This window comes from Squalius cephalus (genome assembly GCF_949319135.1).
Source record: "Squalius cephalus genome assembly, chromosome: 3".
Taxonomy (NCBI): Eukaryota; Metazoa; Chordata; class Actinopteri; order Cypriniformes; family Leuciscidae; genus Squalius; species Squalius cephalus.
In genome coordinates, this window is record NC_137124.1 from 13547568 (window position 1) to 13573199 (window position 25632).

Genomic DNA, 25632 nt, shown 5'->3' on the forward strand with positions numbered 1-25632 from the left:
TTTGAACCATTTCTCAAAAATGGTTGACACACACACAAGTAGGCCTACCATCCCACTTCACTTAACAGAAGTTAAACAATTTATATCCTACCCCCGTTCATACTATAGTTTATCATAATACAATAAAGTAAGTTGGTATAAGCCACCACAGTCATCAAAAATATAGAAAATAGCACAAAGTAAAATAAAGTGGTATTTTGGGTTAAGGTTACGGAGACTGCAGTTAATAAGATAAATACACAATACTTGCATGAACTGTTAATAAAACATATGGGCTGATCCTGATGAATAGAATGAACATCATACCAGCATGCAAATCCTTCCCAGCTAACACGTCTTACAAATTAGCCGCGTTTCCACTGTCGGGCAAAAAGCAGGCGTGCTAGTGCGTGCCAGGGCCAGTCGCGTTTCCGCTGTCACTTCCGGGGCTTGATCAGGCCTAACATCAGCATTAAAGACTTTTAAAATAATTTACCTCAAAACTTTCATGTTTGAATGCCTTCTGTTTGTGATCAGATGTGGATTCTGATCACCGTATAAGGTAGAAATATTTATACGCGATGCAAAAGATTATGCTCGCTAACCAATTACCATAGTAAACATGGTAAATATGAACGCTTGAAGAAATCAGACCAATCATAAAGGCTATCACAATCATGTTTTTATTTTATCTGTCAGTAGCCTACTGTCTCGTCTCTTTATACCGGACTAAAATAAAGCAACTTTTTTTCCGAGAGCTTCCTCTGTTTCTCTGCCTGAAAATATAACTGTAGCCTACTGGGAGAGAGTGCTAAAGCTCATCAGGTCGTATTTTTGGTGGCATATCCTTTCTAAATGTGATGTAAATATGTCCTGTAACTACCAAATAAACAGAAACAGACGCGACTGAATAAGTAAGTAAGTCTTTTAGCAGCACAGCCCGTTTAAAGCCCTGGCTCGCACTGGCCCGACAGTGGGAACGAGGATACTGACAACGTAACTATGACGTTGCATGCTCGTAATTTAATTTGCTTTTTATAAATGGTGAAGTGATACACAGTGTGCGCCTCCGCATTTGCTCGCACGATTGAACAGTGTGCGCCGCGAGCTCAGTATGACGTCTGACAGGAAAGTTTGATTTTGCTTTGCTCAAACTGCTCAAAAGAGTCAACAGCTTTCACCCACATCTTCAAAATAAAAGTATCGCTTTAGAAAAACATGCCGAAATTCCTTTTCTTTCTTTCTTTCTTTCTTTCTTTCTTTCTTTCTTTCTTTCTTTCTTTCTTTCTTTCTTTCTTTCTTTCTTTCTTTCCCAATATATTTATTGTAAAAAGTTTCTTTCTTTCTTTCCTTACCAATATATTTATTGTAAAAAGTTGCTATTTATTATAAGCAACTGATTGTACTTCCATAATGTGGTGTTTTTCCTGAAATAACTTTTGGGTAGAAAAAGATGCTTAAGACTGTGCAACAATGTTCCCTCCAAAAAAAAAAAAGTTTTCTCGCCGAGCAAACCTTTTTTGTATTGGGCAGACATTTTGACCACCTGAGCTAAAACATTGCTACATCATGCACTTTTAATTTTAATGTGCTATTTATGTTTGATTTGACCCTTGATATAACTTAGTGGTATTAAATCACTGTGCCAGTCAGTAAAAAATGTACCAATCTTTACCAAGGAATTTTATTAAAAATTCATATAAAAAAATGTCACTCAGAAGTCAGAACAGTTCAATTCTTTATTATAATATAATATAATATAATATAATATAATATAATATAATATAATATAATATAATATAATATAATATGAAAAAAAATTAAGCAGTTACACTGAGATGGTTTGGGACAACCATACTGTGTTTTTGTATGGTCAATTAAGGACTACAAGACAGCATTAAAACATCAAAATGAAATGTTTATTTATTGTTCATGAATTCCCCTTTTGAGATCAATTATTTATTGGCCTAAAAAAAAAAAGAAATGAAATGAAAAAACAAAACAAAAAACAAATTGAAGCATTTAAACTAATATAGAATAATATAATATATATAATAGAAACATTTGAACTGAGATATATAAGCGAAATATTTATGTGAATTATTTGTTATAATTATTTTTATAGTTACACCTCTAAATGTCTCGCAGTTTTTTTCCATTCTGTGCCCATCATCTGTTATTTCCACCTCTTAATCAAGTCACTTTTCTTTAAAACATGACTTTAAAACAGCACTGAGCATCTAAGTTTGCAATTTCAGAAATCAAGGAAGTATCATCAGTTCAGACACAGCGGCCAATCTGTGACTCTCCCCCTCAAGAAATCAGTCTCTATGCTTTCCATCAGCCAACGGGACATAGATGGTGAGTTAAGCTGCTTGATTTCCATCTCTTCTTTCAGTTTCTGGCTGCTATAGATTGATTATGAAATGGATTTTGTGTTAGAAACATCTTTTGCTTTCCGAATACCAGATATTTCTAATTAATTCCTTGTTTGAGAGGTCGTGCACGTGCAGGTTGTACCAGTATAATGTAGTTTGTTTTCTTCATCTGGTTTGTGTTAGTTGTCCTCCACCCAGTTCTCAGGCCCCTTAATCATCTGGTTTAATAAGTACTTGCTCTGACTTTTCAATCCCCAATGCAACCGCCCAGCGATAGGAAGAACTCGGCGAAAGAGACGGATCTCTTTTACCTTCAACCTCTCACCGATCCTCCCCAAATCTAAAACTGTCTTTACTGTCACCTCTTCATCTAGTGATGAGGAGGACTCCATAAGTAAGTTGCAGTAGCAGCTGGATAATGGCATCTTCAGCATAGTAACCCTTAGTGTTTTGTCCCTAGACGATGTCCTGTGACTCACAGTAGATGATCCAAAATATGCTAGCCACCTTTGAACCCTGACCCTAATATAAAGTAGAGCCCTCTATTATTACGATATCTTTACTGATGATATAAAATTACTGAACGTTGTGTATATGTACTTTGCATTTAGATCATGTATTTTCATTCATACTGAATGGCGTCATTCATATTTTTAGCTATATATCGCCCAGCCCTAATGGTACTTATGTCCTTTTTGGAGTTTGAAAGTTGCTGGTCACTAATTTTCATTTTTTAGGTGAATTAACCCTGTAATATAGTGTTCTTTTTGCCATACATTTAGTTAAGAGGAGGTCACGTTCTGAACAGTTTTACTACTCCATTCGTCTGTGGTTACATTCATATTTATGGCTGGATGTTTTTTTGTACTTTTCAGAGATTCAGTGGCGAATACATGGACATTTCTTACAATAATAACTAAATATGATTACATGACAGCATTTTCACTTCAAAAACTCAGTATTGATTAAAATGGTCTTGCCCATAGCATGTTAATGGCACAATGTGTCGTTTTAATCAAGTTGAATATCTAGAAAAATCACATACTCTTTTGCAGACAGACAATTTTGTATGTGGATGTAAATCAGGCTCTGTTGATGGGGGCTGTTTGTTATTAGTGATAGTAATTTGACTCCATCATTGTACTTGTAGGCATGACATCATTCACCAGGAACTCCAGTTCAATGGGATACAGGTACGATGTTCATGCATATCTCAATTCATTTTGACATTTCTGGAAACACTCATATAATGCATGTCTTTACAGTATATATTGCTTTTTTTAGCATTACAGAGGAGGAACCTGGACCTTTAAGAGGAGATTTTGAAAAAAGTACCACCAAAGTGAGCCGGACTTTCAGCTATCTAAAGAACAAAATGTACAAGAAAGCGAGAGTAAGTCAACATTTTTGTTCGTCATTTTTTCACCAAGTAATTTCCTGTCCACCAAGAGTGTATTTGTTGATGAGCTCATCTGTTTCATTCATACTGATGACTGAATGTGAATTATCACCCTGTCAATTAAATGCAAGACAGGAATTTACCCTTGTACTTAAATGAATGGAGAAGTAGATTGTGTGAGGGGTTGGAAGAGACTTTCTGAGCACTAGAGGAAATATGACGGTAAGAAGAGGCACGATAATGTTTCATTCTTTACAGTTAGCTCAGCATTTCACTCATTTAAAGGACCAGTACTTTTTTACAAACTACAGAGACCTAAAGTAGGGTTCCCTGGAAACCTGGAAATAAACAGTTTGGTTGCACTTTATTTTAAGGTGATGTAGTTATTATAGTGCATACTCAAATAAGTACTTATTAATATTAATTAATTGCATGTACTATAGAGTTATGGTTAAGTTTAGGGTTAGTTACTTGTAATTATGCATAATTTCCTGTTATTACTATAGTAAATATATATAGTAACATGTAACTACATCACCTTAAAATAAAGTGTTACCAACAGTTTTAGCAATTTAGCAACTAAATACTGACATTTCTTTGCTGATGCCACCTTGATATGTTATTTTTTTAATGCAATGAAATTCATATATTTTTTGTGGCTTAAACTTTAGGGCTTCTGTACATCCATTATTTCTGAATTGGCCTCGTATTAATACTCTAAACTTCTTGAAAGTCATTCAAGACTTTTTTTGGACATTTTAACTGTTAAAATGAATCAAGCTTCCACACACTGGCAACTTTGTAGTTAAAAATGTTAAATCTATACTCTTTTGCAAACTTTTGCACCAGAATGTTCAGATTTCATCAGCACTTTGCTGTTCTGACACCAGCAACGACAGTGCAATAAAAAGAGGAAGCAAGAGTCACAGCACCTCCCAGCTTGAGCTGGATCACTTCCTCCTGAATCTGAGGTGATGCTAAACTTTTTGGTCTCAGTCGAGTGTCTTGCAAAGGCTCTGCCTCCCACAGTAATGTTATATAGAAAGTTTTGCGAGGTTCAAGGCCGCTATCAGAAGATAAAGAGCTTGAAGGCAGAAGAGGTAGGCCGAATCTCAGTCACTGTCTCGTTTAAGGAAAGTGATGTTTTGCCCCTGGGGTCTGTTCACTTTTTGTTCTGGTTTATCTTGTGCTTCTTTTCCTCTTCTCACTTCTTGATGTTCACTGTTTCTGAATTTGTTAACTCCTTAGTTGCTTAACAATGAAATCCAATGACTTGCTCATTGTTTAGTTGTAGTTGTCCTATTGATTGTCTTTTAGTGTATTTCATCCACAACTGGAACTTTGTTGACAGCAGTGTGTTTGATTTATGGTGATTCAACTATACATAATTTAATATTTCATGTTTAGAATAAGCCTGATAATATTTGTTACGTTAGCTTTTTATTACCCCCCCAAAAAAAGGTTGCTGTTTCCAAACAGTTGCTTAAACTGAGGCCTATATTTACAAGTAGGAAGCTGAACTTTGTTACAGGAGAACTTGACAACAATTTAGAGGATGTTTTTGCACAACTGTCTGAATCACAGTGATAATGTCCTCAGTTTGAAATGACATTATTCATAGGGACAATAGAGCTGCCCACTAAGGTCCTCTTTTTGATTAGCATACTCATTAGCTTTGGATCCTGTAGCACTCATCCATACAAATTTTGTCCCATAATTTTAATATTGGCAAACAAGCACCTTGTTTTGTTCGCGCAAGGAATTTGAAGACAGGGTGGCATACTAAATTACTTTGCAGAAATGCCATTAAAGAAAATGATGAGCAATTTAAGTTAATGGGTTTAAACTGAAGTAGCTACGACGGGCCATTACAGTGCTCTGCAAGTGTTAACAGCTGTCACCTATTGTAATATTTCTTATACCTTTTCTGGCACAGGAAAAAGACAAGGAAAAAAATCGGGAGAAAGACAGAGAGGCAAAAGAGAGAGACAAGAAATCTGTGAATGGACACCTGTTCAGCACGTCGAATTTGCTGCATCCGGCTTTGTGCCAGCAATGCAACAAAACCCTTAACACTAAAGATGCTGTCAACTGCACAAGTAAGAATCAGGACAAATATATAATAGAAAGTATTTTTGTTACCTTAAGTAATTTCAAAGGCTCCTAATATTGTTTTGGAAGTCTCCTACAGTAAGTTGACATGTATTTAAGGTGATGGAGTATAATGGCGATAGAATAGAAAAACACTTAAAATTGAAGGGTGATTTAAAGATGTCTGAACTGTTGTGTCATGGATTTCAAAAGACTCATTGCTCAAAAATAGGAAGCAGTTCTGGTAACATCATTCACTTCCTCATGGAGCGCTGAAGAGAAAATCGTATTCATTCAGGGAGAAAATGTTTGCTCCCTCATTATTTGTTTATATATTTTAATCTCATTCCAATTTACTGTAAATAAGCTTCAAACTTCCCATTGAGTCTATTTTTCTGTCCATCTTTCTATAGCCTCATTGCCCAGCCCATTGGTAGTAATATAAATCTATATAGAAATAATAATACAACTATTAAAAATAAATAAGTAATATGAAACAATGATATTATATATATTCAGAGTCTGTTCTTTACAAAAGATCTGCATTACTAGTGCTTGCTGGCACGTTTCTGGGATTTCATTTGTGAGCTTGGTGGAGTTTCCTGACTGGAAGGAATTCCTAACCCTAAGCCCAACTGTCTTTACCACTTTGACCATAAGCCAGAATAGAAAAAACAATGACTTCCGTTTTAAGTGCATGATTAAACCCTTATGTTTGGTCATAGAGGTGAAATCTGCTAACAGAAAAGGCTGGGTTTATGCTTTGGTAACAAATAATGATGTATTCTTACAGCATCCACAATATAACATCTCTATCAAAGAATTGAAAGATTGAAAACTTAAAGGTGCAGTAAGCGATTTAAGTGAAATCAACACAAGCAAACACAATCTTCCCTTCATTGCTCCAACTTAAACTTTCAACTTTAACAACTCTAAAATTAGACATAATACCTTGGCAACTAACTGAAATAAGTTCAAGTTAAAGTACTAAAATACTGAAATAAAAATAAATGAAAACTAAATATAAATATTTAAAAAAATTATAAAAGCACAAACTTGTATATTATACCTTACACTTACAGCATTCAAAATATAGCATATTTATTAAAGAAGTGAATTGCAAATGAGTACTTTGCTAATGTTTTTATTTGTGATGTTTATTTTTTCAGATTGCAACGTGAGAGTTCACAAGAGCTGTAGAGAAAGCCTCCCCATGTGTCCCAAAAGCAGAATGAAGGTTTGAGTTGTTTCATTCTAAAATGTGCCATATTCTTTCCGTTACTCGCCGAGAAAAGTGTCGGCATTGTGTTGTTAAAAACAATCTGTTCCTTCTTTTCTGTTATATAAACAACAGTTTGCAATACCAGAGTCCACCACTATGCCTGTCGTCACTCTACGAACAAAATGTGGGTTTGTAGGTTTCTCTCTTTTCATTCTATGATTTTTTTCATGTCAACTGATCTTAATGGTGTATTTTTGTGTGTAGCGTCCACACTGCGGGAGCGTCCCTGGTCTGCTATCTTTTCTCCAGAGGAACATTCTGTGATTCTTCCTTCCAGACGACCCACCAGTATTATGCCCTTCCACAGCAGCAACCTCTCGAAAAGCATGTCCATCAACAATATTTCAATGTTAGTGCCTTAACACACACACCAACAAGTATTCTCAGGATTCAACTGAAAATGTAGTTACCGAGTATGTTCAGAATGGAATGCAACTATACTGCATACTACACAGTATCAGTGCTGTTTTTGATTACTAAAACTATCGACAAAAAATATTTCGTTAATTGAAAAAATGTGAAAATTGTGAAAATTAGATGTTACATTGGCAACTAACTGAAATAAAATGTTTAAGATAAAGTACTAAAATGACTAAAACCATTGTGCCATTGTGTGAGTAATATGCAATCATGGAATTAATAAAAAAAAAGTAACTATAGTCTGATTATCACTATTTTAAAATGTAATATAATCTAATTACAAGTACTTAATTTTTGCAATCTGATTATGTAATGCAGATTACATGCGTATAATCGGTTTCTACCCAGCACTGGTAATATGGCAGTACGCCATTCTCAGTGTACAACTTAACTGCTGACTCTACCTCTTCTGATACCTAAAGCCAATGAATCTGTCTGTAGGACACTTGACCTCATCCCTCATCCCAACCTCATCCCTTCCTGCAGGTTTGACGATATACCTCTGAGAGGAATGCGATATCTATCTCAATCCACTGACTCCCTCCACAAACCCAATAAGGTCACAGCATCCAATGAGTCTCTAGATGAAGGTGAGCAGACATATTTCTTCCTGTATTATACCAGATGCAATTTCCTGCACTTTCAAAAGCATCTAAAAGAGGGCCCAACCTAAAATCTTTCAGGGAAAAAATGACTGTCCAGCATGTTCCCTTTTCAGCATGAATTAAAAAGAATTAGTCTTTATCCTTTTAAAAACAAGTAATTAATTGTCTGAGCTGTGGCTTCATGGGAGGCCTAGTTTTGAATCTGGCCTCTTGTCCTTTTTCTTCCCCTTCTACTCAGTCATTTCCTTCATTATTCACTTTCACTAGTTTTTTATTATTTGTACAGGTTTTCTAGTAATGTATGAATAAAGTTTTTGTTGGTTTCTAAAGGAACTGAGATGGTTGACAGCCGGCTGATGGGAGAGTTTGAAGCAGATGTTAAAGAACTGGAGGCTGACTCCTGGAGCATTACTGTAGATAAGAAATGTCTGAAGCATCTCAAGAAGGACATCGTTAAGAGGCAAGACGTCATCTATGGTAAGTCCATGTTAGAATTTAATACGTTTTTAGTTTCTTTACGGCCAAAAGCATTTGCTGTTCTGAGCTTTTGTTTACAAACACTGACTAAATGATTGCACATTTCGTCCAGGGAAATGTTCCTGAAGGGCAATTGGTTTTGCAGCAAGACCAGCATACAATCAAGACAGTATACAATGCTTTAAAAAAAGATTAAAGATGAAACAGAAATTAATTAAAAATATATATAGACATATATATATATATATATAAAAATAATTATATATATATATATATATATATATATATATATATATAAACGTATAAAAATAATTATATATATATAAAAATGGCAAAAAATTACTAAAAATAAAATGAAAACTAAAAATACAAAAATAAAAACTAATTCAAAATATAAAAAAACTATAATAATGCATGCAATCATTTTAGCAGCAGTGTTGTTGACCTTGACTTAAAGCAATTACTCTTGGTTCTTTTGGTTAACAATAGGTAAAAATTGACAAATAACACGATTGTTGACAATTTACAAAAATTGATAAATAAATTTGTTTATATGCTAGTTTACAATTAAAGTGAATTGTTTAGAAGTAATTGGCAACTTTAACATGGGAATCTCTTGCTGTTCAAAGAGTCGACATCTCTTTGATGTCTGGCCCAAAAGCAATAAGAATGGTAACTGCTGCTTTCCCAGATGTCTGGATCTAAACATCTCTTTCCTTTATCAATCCAGAGCTGATCCAGACGGAGATGCATCACCTGCGGACGTTACGGATCATGTCTGATGTGTACAGTAAGGGCCTGCTGACAGATCTCCAGCTGGAGGTCCAGATGGTGGAGAAGATGTTCCCCATGCTGGAGGAGCTCCTGGATCTCCACTCGTTCTTTTTCAGTGCACTGCTGGAGAGGAAGAAGGAAGCCAGCCTGGATGGAACGAACGGCTTTATAATCAACAGAATAGGAGATGTGCTGGTCAACCAGGTGAGGGTGTTTGATTTTACTTAAAGTCCCCCTGTAGTCAATCATTTTATCCCTTAAAACTCATATTTGATCACCAAAATTGCATATTTAAATGTTTTTTCCTTGAAAAAAAATCTTCATGCCATAAATAGCTTTAATGTAAACGCCCTTGCCTCATTTAGTATATGCGGTTTTAAGAACATGCAAATTAGCCCCGCCTCCACTCACTCACACCAGCTCAGAGATCCACTCGTTGATGAAAACGATACCATTATCTTCTCTGTGTAAACAACAAAAATGTGAATTTGTGAAAACAGTGTTGTCATGCGCATGCGCATTACCTCTTCAGTCTATAGGCATGCATGAGTACTTTGATTTTGATTACTTAACAACCAAAACAACAATGGCAGACTACAGAACTGTGTGTGTGCTGCTCAAGGTGCTGAGTTTATTAACGTTCCTCCTGCAAAGTGTAGATTTACTGCACCACTACCAGTGCCAGCGGAAACGCATTATTTACATGTGTAGAAGAAATGTGTTTGTGCACAAGCACGTAATGTTTCTTTACAAAGTGACATCGCCAACTACTGGCCTAGCAGCATAATACAGCATTTTTAGTCGTTTTCATTGATCCTTGTGAACGAGGATCGTTTTGGCAACGTTGTCGTCTGCACACAAAATATTTAAAAAAAAGAAAGGAAAATGTTTCCGTTTTTAGTACATTGTTGTCGTGTAAACAGCCTCAAACTGCAGTTTGTGAATTGATAAAAAAACTAAATTAATCAAATCACATAAATATAACAATAATAATAATAATAATACAAAAATAATAAAAAATAATTTCAAAATATAAAGTCAAAATAAAAAACTTTGTAAAAAAAGAAATTGTATTTGTTTACCTGCATGTTATGTGCATACGTCAACATGAATTATCAGCAGATTCATTGTTAATATCCTAGCTCCTGTAATAATTTACCACATGATGTGCTTCAGTTCTCAGGCTCTAATGCAGAAAGCATGAAGAAAATCTATGGCAAATTTTGCAGTCGACACAGTGAAGCAGTGAACTTCTACAAGGAGCTGCATGCCAGAGACAAACGCTTCCAGGCATTCATCAGGGTAAATTCTTCAATTCATTATGTTGGACATTCTTCCCAATAAATGCAAAAGATAGCTAACGGTCCTCAATGTGGTCTTGTTTCCAGAAAAAAATGAGCAGCAGTGTTGTCCGGCGGATGGGCATCCCAGAGTGCATTTTGCTGGTTACTCAGCGAATAACAAAGTACCCGGTGCTTTTACAGAGAATCCTGCAGCACACTAAAGGTGAGATTTAATACTTAATAGAAAATAATACTTTTATTTTGCAAGGATGCATTAAATTGATCACAAGTGACAGTATTTTAAAAAATGCTTTTCTCTTCATCTAAAAATCATCCAATATTTCCACAAGACTATTAAGCAGCACAACTATTTATATTAATAAGAAATTATTACTGATAATAATAAGAAATGTTTCCTGAGCTGCAAATTAGCATATCAGAATGATTCCTGAAGGATCATGTGACACTGATGACTGGAGTAATGACGGGGAAAATTCAGCTTTACATCACAGGAATAAATTACATTTTAAAATATATTCAAATAGAAAAAAGCTATTTTAAATTGTAATAATTCACAATTCTTCTATTTTTGCTGTTTTTTATAATCAAATAAATGCAGCCTTATAATAAAAGAATGGATTATATAATATATATTATATAATAAAAAAAATATTACCGACCCCAAACTTTTGAACTGTAGCGTAATATATTAAAAAAGGCTTCTTTTGCAAGTGCTGTATACCATAGATTTGAGACCTCACAGCCACTTTCAAAGGTTGTGAACTACTCTGATTTTGTTGTGCTTAGTGTCATTTACAAATACACAGATATGATGAGATAACAAAACAAGACAAAAATGAGACAAACAGACACTATGAAATTGGACTTGAGCCAAAGATGTTGGCAGTAAGCAAAGTCAAGCCTCAGTTCTCCAAACCGACTCGCCTGTCAGTGTTTGAATAGCACACCAATATTTCACTCTCGGTAAACACGCTTGTCTTACGGATGGGCCCTCCGCCGCACACATGAGCCATAATGTGTAAACATTCCACATTTACCGCAAATCACTTCCAACTGTTGCACAGCCAGCCTGAAAGGCTTTTTGGTCACGTTCCCAACAAAGAGATTTTTAAAATGAATTAGAGCATCAAGTATAACAAATATCCTTTCAGGGGCAATTTGAGAAGGAGCTTATAGCTCTCATGAGGGTTTTATCCTGCCAGTCTAATACTATAATGAAACTAAATGGACTTGTTGATTGTTTATAGGAATTTATTACAATTCAATATCATATAAACCTGTGTCTGTCTGTGTTTGTGCAGAGAACGAGGAGGATTTCGAGGACTTGACGCAGGCGCTTCAGCTGGTGAAAGACATAATTGCTTCAGTGGACAATAAAGTAAATGAACATGAGAAGAAGAAAAAGTTGAAAGAGATCTACGGCCGTACGGACAGCAAGTCCATCACGCGCATGAAGAACGGCCAGATGTTTGCCCGAGAGGACCTGCTTCGCTGTCGGAAGCTTCTCCATGATGGTCCTCTGCAGCTGAAAAACGCTGCTGGACGACTAAAGGGTAAAACTCTTTAATGTTGTTATCGTAAATCTCGTTGTAGACCTCATTTATTCAACAATGGGAGAAAAGGAAAACCATTATATATGGGTGATTCTTCCATTTTGAAAAATGACTTACCTTCAAACTATACTGTATTAAAGATCCCATGTGCTGAAATCTGATCATGGGCTTTGATCGTCTCCAAATGGATTTTTGAGAGTTTGTTGGTAATGATGTGTGATTGTAATGACAGATATATATAAAAAAAAAAACATTTAGCTAGTTTTCAATCAATTATATAAATTAAAAGAAAATCTTTTTTTTTTTTTTTTTTAGGAAAAAGTAATTAAATGAACAAAGTTAATATTGAATTAAGGTGCGTTCATATCATGTAGCAATTACCGTAATTGCGAGACTTATATTTGTGAAAAGTGTTCACGTCCTCGTAGAGCTCGTACTTACAACTTGTAAGCTGGTCATTTTGTGAGGGCTTCTACTTGTACCACATGACCACTGTACCACCTGACTGCTACAGATTCATTTTGGTGTTGATAGTGTTGACATAGAAACACATAATTCCTAGTCAGATGACGTGAACAACAGAGTAGATTGTCGCGTGTTGTCGTTTCAAAATTATGGTTATTGCGACATGGTGTGAATGCATCATTGTTATTATTAGAATTATTTGCCAGGGGCATTTTTATTTTATTTTATTTGATAATTGCACATGTCCACATAAATAGTATTGCATTATTATTTGTGGTTCTAATTTTCTTATTATTATTTAGATTAGGGTACAATTCTCACTATTAACTACAACTTTTGCTTCTGTAAACTTCTAATTACTGTTTATTAAAAGTTAGTATGATAGTTTAAGTTTAGGTATTGGGTAGGATTAAGGGATGTAGAATATGGTCATGCACAATAAGGCATTAATATGTGCTTTACAAGTCCTAATAAACAGCCAATATCCTAGTAATATGCATGCTAATAAGCAACTAGTTAATGGTGAAGATTGGACCCTAAACTAAAGGGTCCCTAAACTAAACTAAACTTTTTAAATTGAATATCTACTGCAGCATCGTCTTTGTTTTTTTGATCCCTAGATGTCCACGCACTTCTTCTCTCTGATGTCTTTGTGTTCCTTCAAGAAAAAGATCAGAAATATGTTTTTGCGTCTCTGGTGAGTGATTGGATTTTATGTTCTTCTCATGTATTAACATTGGTTAAAGATGCAGTATGTAATATGGACAGCTAGCGGTTGAAATGGATACTGCAGTCCAAATTTTAAATATTGGAGAGACTTGTTTCCCCTGCCCTCACGTGGGTTGCCCAAATCGAGAATGGGAATATATCGTGAAAAGCTGGCCTCCTCATCAAGCCATTATTAGATTATATTAGATATCCTTAACACAAATGGTGCATTAAGTTTAATACTTAGGTTTAGATATTTGTTCAGATTAGCAAACACAACACACTGGATGACTGTAGTTTGTTTCCAGTGTAAAATGTCTGTATATTGAATGTTGATGTTCAGTTCAATTAGATGATTACTATTTTTTTGCTCTGTTTTTCCCTCCTCCTCTCTTTCCCTCTTTCCATCTCTCTGATCGCTCTCTCTGCATGTTCGTTCTCCTTCACTCCGCCCTCCTCATTCTGTGTCTGGCGCTTGCTTTTCTAATCAACAGGACCAGCGAGCCACCGCTATCTCCCTGCAGAAGCTGATCGTGCGTGAGGTGGCCCACGAGGAACGCGGCCTCTTCCTCATCACGGCCGGCATCGCAAACCCCGAAATGGTGGAGGTTCACGCCAGTTCCCGAGAGGAACGCAACACCTGGATGCAGCTCATTCAGGACGCCATGCACTCAATGTGAGTACCAGATATTCGGAGCCATCCCTCTCCATCGAGACATTCAAATATTGATTTATTTAAAATGTGTCACAGAATTAAGTATGTCATTATTCAATGAAATAATTGAAGAAATGGTGTGGTGGATGGTTGGTGTTTATCGGAGGAAAGGTATATTCATAAAGGTGCAAAGGCAATGAAAGTGTATTTGACAGCGTCTTGTGGGTTCACAGAGAAAAGGACGATGATGAAGGGATCCCGAGTGAAACGGAGGAAGACAAGAAGCTTCTCGAAACTAAAAGTAAAGAAATGAGAGGTGAGCAGCTTTCTATCTGTAAGCTTACATTACAATACCACTTTGTCTATTTTTTGGTATTTTCCCCCCAAAATAAAAGTAGTTTTTTAAATATTTTTAATATATTTGCAAACACACACATATATATATCTCCCTCTCCATTTTGTATTACTTAAATGATTAAATATCAAATTTTATGTTATCCATTTATTTTGAATAAATAAATGTTTTTTTTGTGCAAATTTATTTCTATGAAAACAAAAGAGTTTAGGGCAGGACTACTAATCAAAAACAATATCTTTTGAAAACGTTTTTTTTATAGTGCAAGCATTGAAGACACTCAATAAAACTCAATAGTTTGAGACTGATTTGTAAGACATTTTGTTAAAATGATCCAGACGAGTCATGCTCCACGCTCTTTTCAGACATGCTCCAGAGGAAAGATGAACAGATCGTTTCACTCCTGATGGAGAAGATGAAGCTTTTCCATGACATGTGCGGTTCGTCCGACGACACGGCTTCGGCTGTCAAAATGCTCTTCAGGGCCAACAGCGAGGACGTTACCAAGGGGGAACCCATCATGATAGACGCTCTCAGAGAGGGTAAGAAACACAACCAGCGTCTTCAGCTGTTCTCCACCTGTCGTCTTAAAACTGATGTGTTATTTGTGACTTATTTGTGTTTGGTGGCAGCTGTGGCAGCATCTCATTTCCAGCTCTAATGTTCTTCCAGGACTAGTAACTCACTTAATGTAATGCGGTTAGTGACGTGCATGTGTGTGTTTGCACAGTGGAGATGTTGCAGGCGCTGGTGAACAGCACTCTGGGAGGGGCGGTCGGGCAGCAGGTGGCCTGCGCTCAGGGGAACGTGGGGCCCGTGTGTCTGCCACGCAGAGCCGAGACCTTCGGAGGATTTGACAGCCACCAGATGAACATCTGCAAACGTGAGACATTTTAATGTACTCGTCAGGAAATGTCATTTTTATGTCACATTAATAATTGTTTAGATGACTACTTGCAAACAAAATTCTTGTATCTAATTTACTACAAGGTTAGATTTTTAAACAATTGTTTAATTAAGAAAAGGGGAACACTTTACAGTAAGGTCTCATTTGTTAACAATAGTTAATGCTTTAACTAATAGACCCCTTTTGCGCCGACGTCACAGTTACGTCACGGCGCTAGCTGGAGGCAAAACAAACGGAAAACTGGAGGCGGCCAATACAAACCAGCACAGATTCGGCTACATAATAAGGAGCTAAATTATTATTTTTATTATTAAATGTCATCTTGTTGTGTTGTTGGGTGCAAGAATCGATGAAAAATTAGTATGCTGTATCTGGAATTTTTATTTCTAGAAAATATTCATATCATTAAAATTGCACCGTAGTGTCACTCTTTACATTGTCGTCTTCTTGGCGCTGGCTAGGCAGAACTGCGGATCGTACCACACAAGTCTTTACATGACCATTCAGCACATAGTTATAGGCATCTAAATATATATATGCCCTCAGTTTCTCTTTACCCTCGGTTTCTCTATCAGGTAGGTGTAGAAGTCAGGCCACTCAACCGGAGGTTCACGTTAATCCTGTCAGATCGTCCATTGACTGAGCTTGTACGGTCATCTGGTTCCGTCCGTTAAAATTAACTTTTGCAAATAACAATCGCGGTCCTGGACAGTGGTGACCTTGCATATTAAGACATAATCGGATTTTCTCCAGTCATTGTTAAAAAAACAAGCTAACAAAACTTGCAAACTAGCATTAGTGAAGCGGCCAGAGGGATCTTTCTGTCTCCAGCTAAGCCCCGCCCACACAAATACGTCACCATGTTTACCAACTGTAAAAGGGTCTATATGAACTAACAATGAGTAATATATTTATACAATATTAAAAAAGGGCATAATACGTCCCCTTTAATAAAAGTCTTGATTGTGTTTTTGGGGTCTACTAGAATAAGGTTTTCATGCTTGAATGTTCAAAAAAACATATTTTTCACATATTTTACATTGATGCAGCACCTCTCTTCCCGGGCTGTCAGTATCGTTTCTGTCTCTATGAAGCCCCTCCTTCCAAAAAGTGCAATGTGTTCTGATTGGTCAGCTGGTCCAGTGTGTTGTGATTGGTCAGCCGCCTCGAGCATGTTTGGGAAATGTCAAACCCATTACCATAACAATGAGTTTCAACACACTACTAACACAACTCAACCAGGCCTCACTCCTTTATTTTGCGTATGGAGGGAATTATTTAAATGAGGAATATTGTGACGTGTTCGTTCCTGGAAGAAAACTCAAGACAACAATTGAGGCGTTTCTGATATAGAGAATAACTCCCTTTTGAGTGACTTTGTGCTTTGTAACTTTGCAGACCTTTTTCATGTTCAAACAGCAACATTAGACTCTAAAGAAAGCTGAAAATGTAAAAAAGCATAGTAGATCTCCTTTATCTAACAATAACAATTAGCAATATATTTTTGAAGCATTTAATGTACCTGTTAATGTTAGTTAATAATGTTCATGTTCACAGTAACTTTTATCTTAATAATACATCAGTAAATGTTGAGATTAGTTTAACTAAGATTAATAAATGCAGAAGTATTGTTAATTGTTAGTTCATGTTAACTATAAATAAATCTTTTTTATATAAAGCATGATTGATTGCTGATTGGATCCTGCTTACAGTCATTGTGTTTGTGTGTCTGTAGATGGAGACAAAGAGGAAGCCGAAGATCTTCGGAGGACAGAATCTGACAGTGTGCTAAAGAAGGTAAAAGGCCTGTGCTCCAGCCAATAGGAAATTAGCTTTTGTCTAAGCTAACACTATTTTTCCCAGTCAGCAACTCAATTTATGTTCATGAATCTGAATGTATACATATAAATCCTGAAAATTTAGTTTCAGTATTCAAATATACAGATGTCAATTGTTGTAAATCAATTTATAATTATAAAATAATTTAGATTACATATAGAGTTTCAAAATATGTGAGGCTGTAAACATAGTTGTAAATATGAATATTTAAACTAGAATGTGTTCATATTTATAAACCGTTCAGTTTGGAGATTGTAAGATTTTTATTTTTAATTGACAGAATTTAATACATTTATTCAGCAAGGACACGTAGATTACTTACGAATTGTAGTCGGTTACTGATACTAAATTACATGACAAAAATTGTAGTTAGTAACTTAATTCATTACAATACATGTTTAAAGTAATGTAATCTGATTACTTTTGACCTAACTCGTTTATCACATTGATTTGAATAGGAAAATATTGTACCATATTAATATATAAAAATATAAAGGAAAAATATGTTCCATTCTTTATTCCAACAATGTGCAACAAGTGCATTAAATATTAAATAAAGAATTAAATAGTCATTAAGTGCTATAAAAAACGCAATTCTTGAAATGAATTTGCTGTGTATCCAAAAAGGAACACTGAAAAAGTCCTGCATAACCGAAACATTTGTTGATTTTTAAATGCACTAAGCACTTAGCACTAAGTACTATTTTTTTGCACTTGATTGCTAGGATCTCGGCGTGTGATCCTTTTTTGGATACACAGCAAATTCATTTCAAGTATTGAGCTTTTTGACTCGTTTTGGTAAGATCTTATTGTAGCTCGGAATCATGTCAAATGTGGATTGAAAAAATGCGCACATTATATTATTCATGGATATTATCTAGTTATGTTAATTTTAATGGTCACTCGTTAAGCCGCATATTTGCTGACAACTTGTCAAGTTGAAATAATAGTTTGACTATTTCCCAAAAATAGTCATCATAATGAAACATAATGCATTCTATCTGACTAAATAAACTGAACCATATTACCCATACTGCCCCCTAGTGTCATTTAGTGTTTACTACACACACATGCAGTGTGATTATATCCTGTCAGGTTTTTGTAGCTAATGGAAGTCATTAGTGCAGTGGGAGCTCAGTGGAGGGTGGAAAAATGAATAAGTGTCCATTATGAGCGGCCAGCATGTCCTGACTCCCTTAATGTGCGTAATGAGTAGCGGTGTGCTGGGCTCAGGCCTAGTGCTGGGCTGATTAAACGCTCTCAGCTGGGCTCAGTAAAGCTGCAGTCTCTGCTTGTCTGCTCCACAGGGAGGAAATGCCAACCTGCTGCTCCTGCTGAAGAAAAACAGCGAGGTAAGACAGAAGATCATGCTTCTTTTAGAGTTCAGGGTGTAATCCTTCAGCGCTTCTTGGGGTTGTGGATGTTGTTTTTAGCTTTCTGGCAAAGTATCAGTGGATATCATTTGAATAACATGTCGAGAAGATAACAACTGTTTCCTTTGACATCCTTGAATTACATTTATATATTAATAAGTTGTATGTATTTTTGTGATGTATCTTTTTTCTTGCTGTTGTGAGACTTAACAAATGACAGTCTTTCATACTGACTTGTGTTTCCTGACAGCAGGTCCTGACTAGTGTCACTCACCTTCATGACCTCCTGACCTCACTTCAGGTGTGTATTTCAAAAACAGTGTTATATATGCCGTTGTGCCAAGAAGGAATTAACTGAAATAACTGACATCTTAACTAATCTATATATATGTCTACATGCCTTAATGCATTAAGTTGCTGCCTTTTGATTGGCTGATTAGATATTTGCATTAACGGGCAGTTGAACAGGTATACCTAATAAAGTGGCCGGTCAGTGTATAATACATGAATAAATTATATATATATATATATATATATATATATATATATATATATATATATATATATATATATATATATATATATTGTAAATACATAAATATGTAACAGTTACTATCTGATCATGTACGTTTTAATGAATTTCCATTAATATAGGTGTCATATAGGTAAATCTGAATGTATATTTGTAAATTATACTGGATTTAACTTTTTCCTGTTAAATTTAATTGAATAAATAAATGAAATATTTATCTGATTTATTTATTACAATTTATTTATTTATTTTTCTGTTAAATTTAACAGGAAAAAGTTATCCTGTTACGGTATATTGATGCTGTTCTTCATGATTCTGTATAAAATTGTTTCTATACAAAACTTGAATGTATGTTTATAAATTTGAATACGAATATATTTATACATTTGAATACTTGTATCCTCATACTAGCTACAAGTGTTTTTTATTTGATTTTATTTTTATTAACAAGACATAGCTGCATATACAAAGTAATAGACCAATGACATATACACACAAGTACACATAGAGGGGAGGAAAGAGAGAGAAAAAAACAGCTATATATATATATATATATATATATATATATATATATATATATATATATATATATATATATAGATGTATAGATATAGTAGTGTATACGGGTACAGTAATAATTTGAATGAATAGGTTATTCCAGTGTGATATAACAGACACAAGTGTGTGTTTATTGTTTTAAATGGTTTCTATGTGATTTTTGTTCACAGGCCGTGGTGCTGCAGCAGGACACTTTCATCGAGGACCAGCGTCAGGCCCTGAGCGAGCGCGCCCCGTCCCGTTCCTCCTCTCGCCCCCCCTCGCTGGTGGAGCAGGAGAAACAGCGCAGCTTGGAGCGACACCGTCAGGAAGCCACCGCTCTGCAGCGCCAGCAAGCCGCCCACGCCGAAGACAAGCGACGCAAGGAGAAGGAGTGGGAAGTGAAGGAACGGGAGCTGACGGACCGGGAGGTGCTGGTGCACGTGAGGGAGGAGGAGATGCGGAGGAGGAACAAGGAATTGGAGGATGCTCAGCAGGAGCTGCTGGGAAGGAAGGAGGAATATCAGAGGGATCTAGAGAGACTGAGGGACGCTCAGAGGAGGCTGGAGAGGGAGAGGGAGCAGATTCAGAGGGAGCTGGAGAGAGTGGAGCACCTCCGGGAGGTGGAGGTGAGGCTTGAACTAACATTATTTTATAATAATAATTCACTCCGAATAAAGATCATCATATTTCTTGCTGCAGTGTTTTATTGAAAATTCTTGTTTTTTTTTTTTTTTTCTGGTGTTGAGAGCAACTAAAAATATTTGTTGATTTGAGAAATTAAAAATGTTTTTACCGTGTGCATGATTCAATAAAATTGGATTAATTAAGAAAGATTTAATTTGAATCTTGATTTAAAAATGAACCATTCTCACATTGACAAATTTTGACTAACTAAGCATTTTGTTTATTGTTGTTAAAAACATGTATCCTAGAAAACACTACAAATTACAGAATATACTGGTACCGTATCAGTTATTATCGGCCAGTTATTACAGTACATATGTTGCATTATGTATATGCTGATATTGGATATATAATTGTGCATGCTCATTCCCCTATTTTAACATTGAGATTTTTTTTTATCTGTTTAAAGTAGGGCTGTCAAACGATTAATCGCGATTAATCGCATCCAAAATAAAAGTTTGTTTTTACATAATACATGTGTGTGTACGGAGTATAATTATTTTCTATATATAAATACACACACATGCATGTATATATTTAAGAAATATTTGCATGTATATACTGTGTATATATATTTATATTATATATAAATATTTTATATATAAATAACACATTTTCTTAAATATATATATGCATGTGTGTGTATTTATATATAGAAAATAATTATACTCCGTACACAGACATAAATTATGTAAACACAAACTTTTATTTTGGATGCGATTAATCGCGATTAATCGTTTGACAGCCCTAGTTTAAAGATTAAAAAAAAACCATTGAATCTCTTTAAAATCTTTCAAAGCACAGTAAAAACAAATGTTAAGTTTGTATACAAGCACGTGCGCACACATGCAATTTTTATTTTAAATATAAATATAATAAATTATATTTATTTGATCAAAATCACCATAAAGGCAGTAATAGTGTGCAATATTATATAGATTTAAAATAACTAAATTATATAGATTTAAACTGTCACTTTTGATCAATTTAGTCCCTCCTTGCTGGGAAAAGTAATAATTTCTTTTAGAAAAAGCTTACCCGACCCCAAGTATATATATAATAATATATATAATATTATTTTTAATTTAGACAAACTTGAAAATGTTTGTAACATGATGTTTGTAACATGAAAATAATTATTGCATCTTCCAAACATTTTATAATAGTGAGAACATGTATTATGAATAATTACAAGTTATTTTTGTACCTTTTTTTTTTTGTAAACATGACTTTTTCCTGGCAGGCTTAAAATAAATCTGTGCTCTGACTAACAGAAGTAATGTAAAGCCAGTCAATTAGTTTGGAGTTTGCGGTTTTGAGCGCTTTCCTTCCAGACAGTCTAGCTAGCAAATAGCATGCATGCTTTGACACGTTGACCTGTGATGCTTGTGATTGAACTAGTCATTTTCTGATCCCGTTCTGATTTGAGTTTTAACTCATAATAACATATCATTTATTATTCCACAGGCTCGGCTTCAGCGCACCCCTTCCAGCACATCGGAGGACTCCCTAAAGCTCCAGAGCAGCAGCTCTATAGAGCGAGAGATCTGGGAGGGCGAGTTATCGTCCAGCCCCAGGAAGAACTCTTTGTCCAGGATTGACTCCAAACAGAAGGGTCGCAGCCTCTTCTCCCTGGGCAGCAAAACTCAGAGCTTAGAGGGTCAAAACCAAATGCCTACACGACTGCTACAGCTGGCTACATCCAAGGACAAAAAGGACAAAAAGAAGAAGAAGAGCAAAAGCCAGCCTCAGGATGCAGGTGAACACAGTAAACTCTCATGCGCTAATTCAATAGAGATAATGAAACATAATTAATTCAGTTAGTCTGCAAACCACAACCTCCATATCCGTTCTGACTGGAATTGGTATCAAAGTCTCTGATGCAAAACATCACACATTTCCATTTAAATTGTAAAATGATTCGTCAGGAGGAAGGGGTTTGCATTAGGATGTCTTTGCACACATGTGAATGTATGAATCTCAGATGTTCGTTACACTGAGAATGATGTCTGTATTTTTTGTGGTTCAGTGTAGATATAACTTCTCAAATCCTGCTGTTTTTTTTTGTCTCCAGCATCACATCTGTTGCCCCTGGCGGAGCCTCCTATGGACGGAGAGATCTTCTTCTGCTGATTTACCCATCATCCCTTCTGTCCAAATCATTCCCTCTCATGGACTTTCTATCAAATCATGTAGGAAGCAGCATACCGCCATTATGGTTCATCTTACATTTTTAAAATGTCTTAAATCACACAAAACATATCCATGTCATGTTATACCCCAAAATAAAAAATAATTGAACAAAATGAAGCCTATTTTAGGATTTTAATTTAATTTTTTTTAGAATTACATTGTTTTAATAACAATTTAGCACATTTACCCGCAAATTTTTATTACAGTAATGTAGAAACAGTAATAATATATTATTTGAGTTGTATTTAAATAGCATGGTAAATGTTTTACTGCTGTTATATAGTATTTTATTACAGTGTTTTTTTTTGCTGTAATAAAGTAATATATATTATTATGTTTTATATATTCTAATATTATTATTTTATTTTGGGGATAAATGATGTGGGCATGTTTTCTGTAAGAGTGACCCAAATTGTGGATCATTTTCAAATTTGTAGATTTGCAATTTCAAGTCTTAGATTTGCACTTGCTTTCAAATGTTTGTTTATTAGACACATCCCATCTTTCCATACATTGCTAAAATACACAGATTGTCTGAATTTCAGTGTCTCAGTTGTCGGCACTCATTTACAAATCAACTGTTCCACCAAAAGTTTTAGAAAAACGCAAAAACTGTAAACAATTGTAACTTCCCTTATTGGCCAACTTTTTAGGAAGAGAAATCATTTCGGCGACAATTTAAAATTTAATCACAGTTTTAACATTTAAACGGATTAGGGGAGAGAGGTGGTTTTCCATTTTCCCCATGTCTTCTATTTTAGGGTCTCGAAGTATTCCCGTCTTTGAAATGCCACTGAGCACTTTAACACCATTCACACGTTACCCCGAAGTTGATAAATCAATTTTTCATTAGCATTCCAAAGATAATGCCCTAAGGACAGTTTTTTTGGGGGCCATTGTATAACATACCAATGCATTTCATGCATGTTTGAGTTTCTCTTATCCTTCTGCGTTTAATACTTCATGACTTTAGCAGGACGGATGAGCTGTAAATACTGGTGGATATTTAAAGCTACCTGCTGGACAGGTAATGGAGATAAACATCCACACTGGATAGTGTACGTAGCCTATACGTTCACCCTTATCATGCGCCGTGTCATATCTAAATGTCAATAATAATACTTTTAACACCCCGTTTTTGCACTCAAAGTGTCCACTTATTTCAACATACATGAATATTCAACCTACAAGCATAGAGGCTTTTGTGCATCTAGAATTTCTGTTGGCCTGATTTTTTTTTTTTTAGGAGTTATTTATTGGTCCAAGAACATTAGTTATTTTTATTGTTATAATTATTTTATAAAAGCAGTACATGCTCTTAAAGTCCCATTTGCTTTGCAGTTTTCACCTGCGCTGACTTAACTCCACCATGAGGGGGCAGCAGAGAAGCGTTTTATAAACGAAAGCTCCTCTAAGGATTTACATAACTTGATGTCAGAGGAGACACAGTGAGACAATGCAAGAATTATTTCTTCACATGCACAAAGGGAATTATTGTTTCATAATTTAAGGAAAACGGTGCCTATGGCCTTACAGACCTTTCAGTGACACTTTTGTCCTCAGGAACAAAGCGACAGGGAAAACTCAATTCAGGCAGTATATTATTGACATGTCTCATACATAAATGTAAATTGAAGTTGTTTAGCCTTAAAGAAATGATGGTGTGCACTAAAATATAACCCAGCATTTTCTCAGGAGTATAGTTTAATTTCTTTCACCTTTGTTTTGACCGTAAGCTTTCATTTGTACATTAAGGTACATGTTTTCTTGCTAAATAAAAAAAAGGAAGAATTAATATTATGTAAATATTTTGTGTAACATGTTTAAATGTAAAATTCTGAAAACGTTTAATTTGTGATTTATTTTGTAAGATGTGTTTGAGACGTAATGCTTTATTTATCATCGATCTCCTTGTCTTGAAGCAGAAGACACAATGTTTTCCTCACATTAAAAGCTATTGCAAATTTTCTGGTGTGTATTGTTTTTTCCCCTCGTTTTTAATCTGTTAATTGAACTGGAGGTTATTGTACGTTTCATTCAAATTCATAAGTGAAACAGATCAAGGTTAGCTTTTGCTTTTAAAAAGATTAAAGCATTTAAGAAATTGCCACTGTATAAAGACTCGCATATAAACCGAGCCTTTGATCTATTTCATGCAGTTTGCTTAGGAAAAAAAAAATCTGCTAAATCAAATTCCAATGACACCATGCTAACTTGTCATTGTTGGCCAGAAATTAGATATGATGTGGGTCATTTTTTACTTACCAGTATCTTCCTCCATCATCAGTATGTCCCCCATCATCATATGCCTTAATATACTGAGAGAAAAAAATATTGAACTCAATTTTAAAGAAGTAATTTGTTTGACAGTTGAGATAACATGGGGATGAATTTGGATTTGAGAAGGTTTGAGCATGTTGCCATTTTTGTCATGTTCCTGGGTTCTGTATCTATATTCTGTTATATCCTTTTTTAAATAATAATAAACAACATGACTTAAAGGTAGGGTAGGTAGGATTTGTCTAAAAAACTTCTTTTCCAAATTTGTTTAAACTTTATTTATATATCAATACATAATTAAAATGTAAGTACTCTAAAAAAGAAAGTATAAAAATCGAGTGTCTGTAGACCTCTCACGACTGTTTTAAAGACAGCTCATTATTTCCACTCCACCCCCTCCCTTCTGGGCTCCTTCCAAAGCCACGCCCCCAAAACACATGAACGCGCGACTCCGACCGCTGAGCTGGAAGACGCATTATTTTTAGGAGAGGAAGGAGCACAGTGCATGTAGTGACATCATGTCAGAATCACATGTAATAAAAAAAATCTAACTTTATCATTATGAATATAAACAAATAAGATGTATTTTAGTACTCACTATCAAGCTAGCATATTGATATTGGTAAAGTTTAAAATATTTTTTTTTTGATTCGCTAACGAGCTAGTTATATCTATAAGGCAAAGCTAAAAACAGGTTGTATTGATACACGTTTTTCCATTACCATCAGTTACACTGTGATGAAGATGAATTTCGTGTAAGATTCATAACATATATGGTGTTCTGCATGTAAAAGTTTCCATGATGAAAGCATTGTTGACTCTGATGAGGACTAACGTTA

At 35.2% G+C, this 25632-nt stretch overlaps 1 protein-coding gene across 5 annotated transcripts in view; it reads left to right on the top strand.

Annotated features, from left to right (window-relative positions):
- LOC307155888 (A-kinase anchoring protein 13) overlaps positions 1-22544 on the top strand; it is a 77987-nt gene extending 55443 nt beyond the window's left edge. For 3 of the 5 annotated variants that reach the window (XM_079866879.1, XM_079866880.1, XM_079866882.1), the window contains 24 exons: positions 2238-2340; positions 3508-3550; positions 3642-3750; positions 5693-5855; positions 7017-7084; positions 7202-7253; positions 7334-7478; positions 7991-8139; positions 8485-8631; positions 9362-9609; positions 10582-10707; positions 10794-10911; positions 12011-12262; positions 13348-13424; positions 13930-14111; positions 14324-14406; positions 14811-14987; positions 15176-15328; positions 17088-17149; positions 18499-18543; positions 18815-18865; positions 19825-20262; positions 21788-22079; positions 22395-22544. In XM_079866879.1, the coding sequence (XP_079723005.1) occupies positions 2238-2340; positions 3508-3550; positions 3642-3750; positions 5693-5855; positions 7017-7084; positions 7202-7253; positions 7334-7478; positions 7991-8139; positions 8485-8631; positions 9362-9609; positions 10582-10707; positions 10794-10911; positions 12011-12262; positions 13348-13424; positions 13930-14111; positions 14324-14406; positions 14811-14987; positions 15176-15328; positions 17088-17149; positions 18499-18543; positions 18815-18865; positions 19825-20262; positions 21788-22079; positions 22395-22453 (3342 nt within the window). In that variant the 3' untranslated portion in view covers positions 22454-22544. The remainder of the gene's footprint in view (positions 1-2237; positions 2341-3507; positions 3551-3641; positions 3751-5692; positions 5856-7016; positions 7085-7201; positions 7254-7333; positions 7479-7990; positions 8140-8484; positions 8632-9361; positions 9610-10581; positions 10708-10793; positions 10912-12010; positions 12263-13347; positions 13425-13929; positions 14112-14323; positions 14407-14810; positions 14988-15175; positions 15329-17087; positions 17150-18498; positions 18544-18814; positions 18866-19824; positions 20263-21787; positions 22080-22394) is intronic. The other 2 variants (XM_079866881.1, XM_079866883.1) reach the window with 1 other exon arrangement.
- Positions 22545-25632: the final 3088 nt, after the last annotated feature.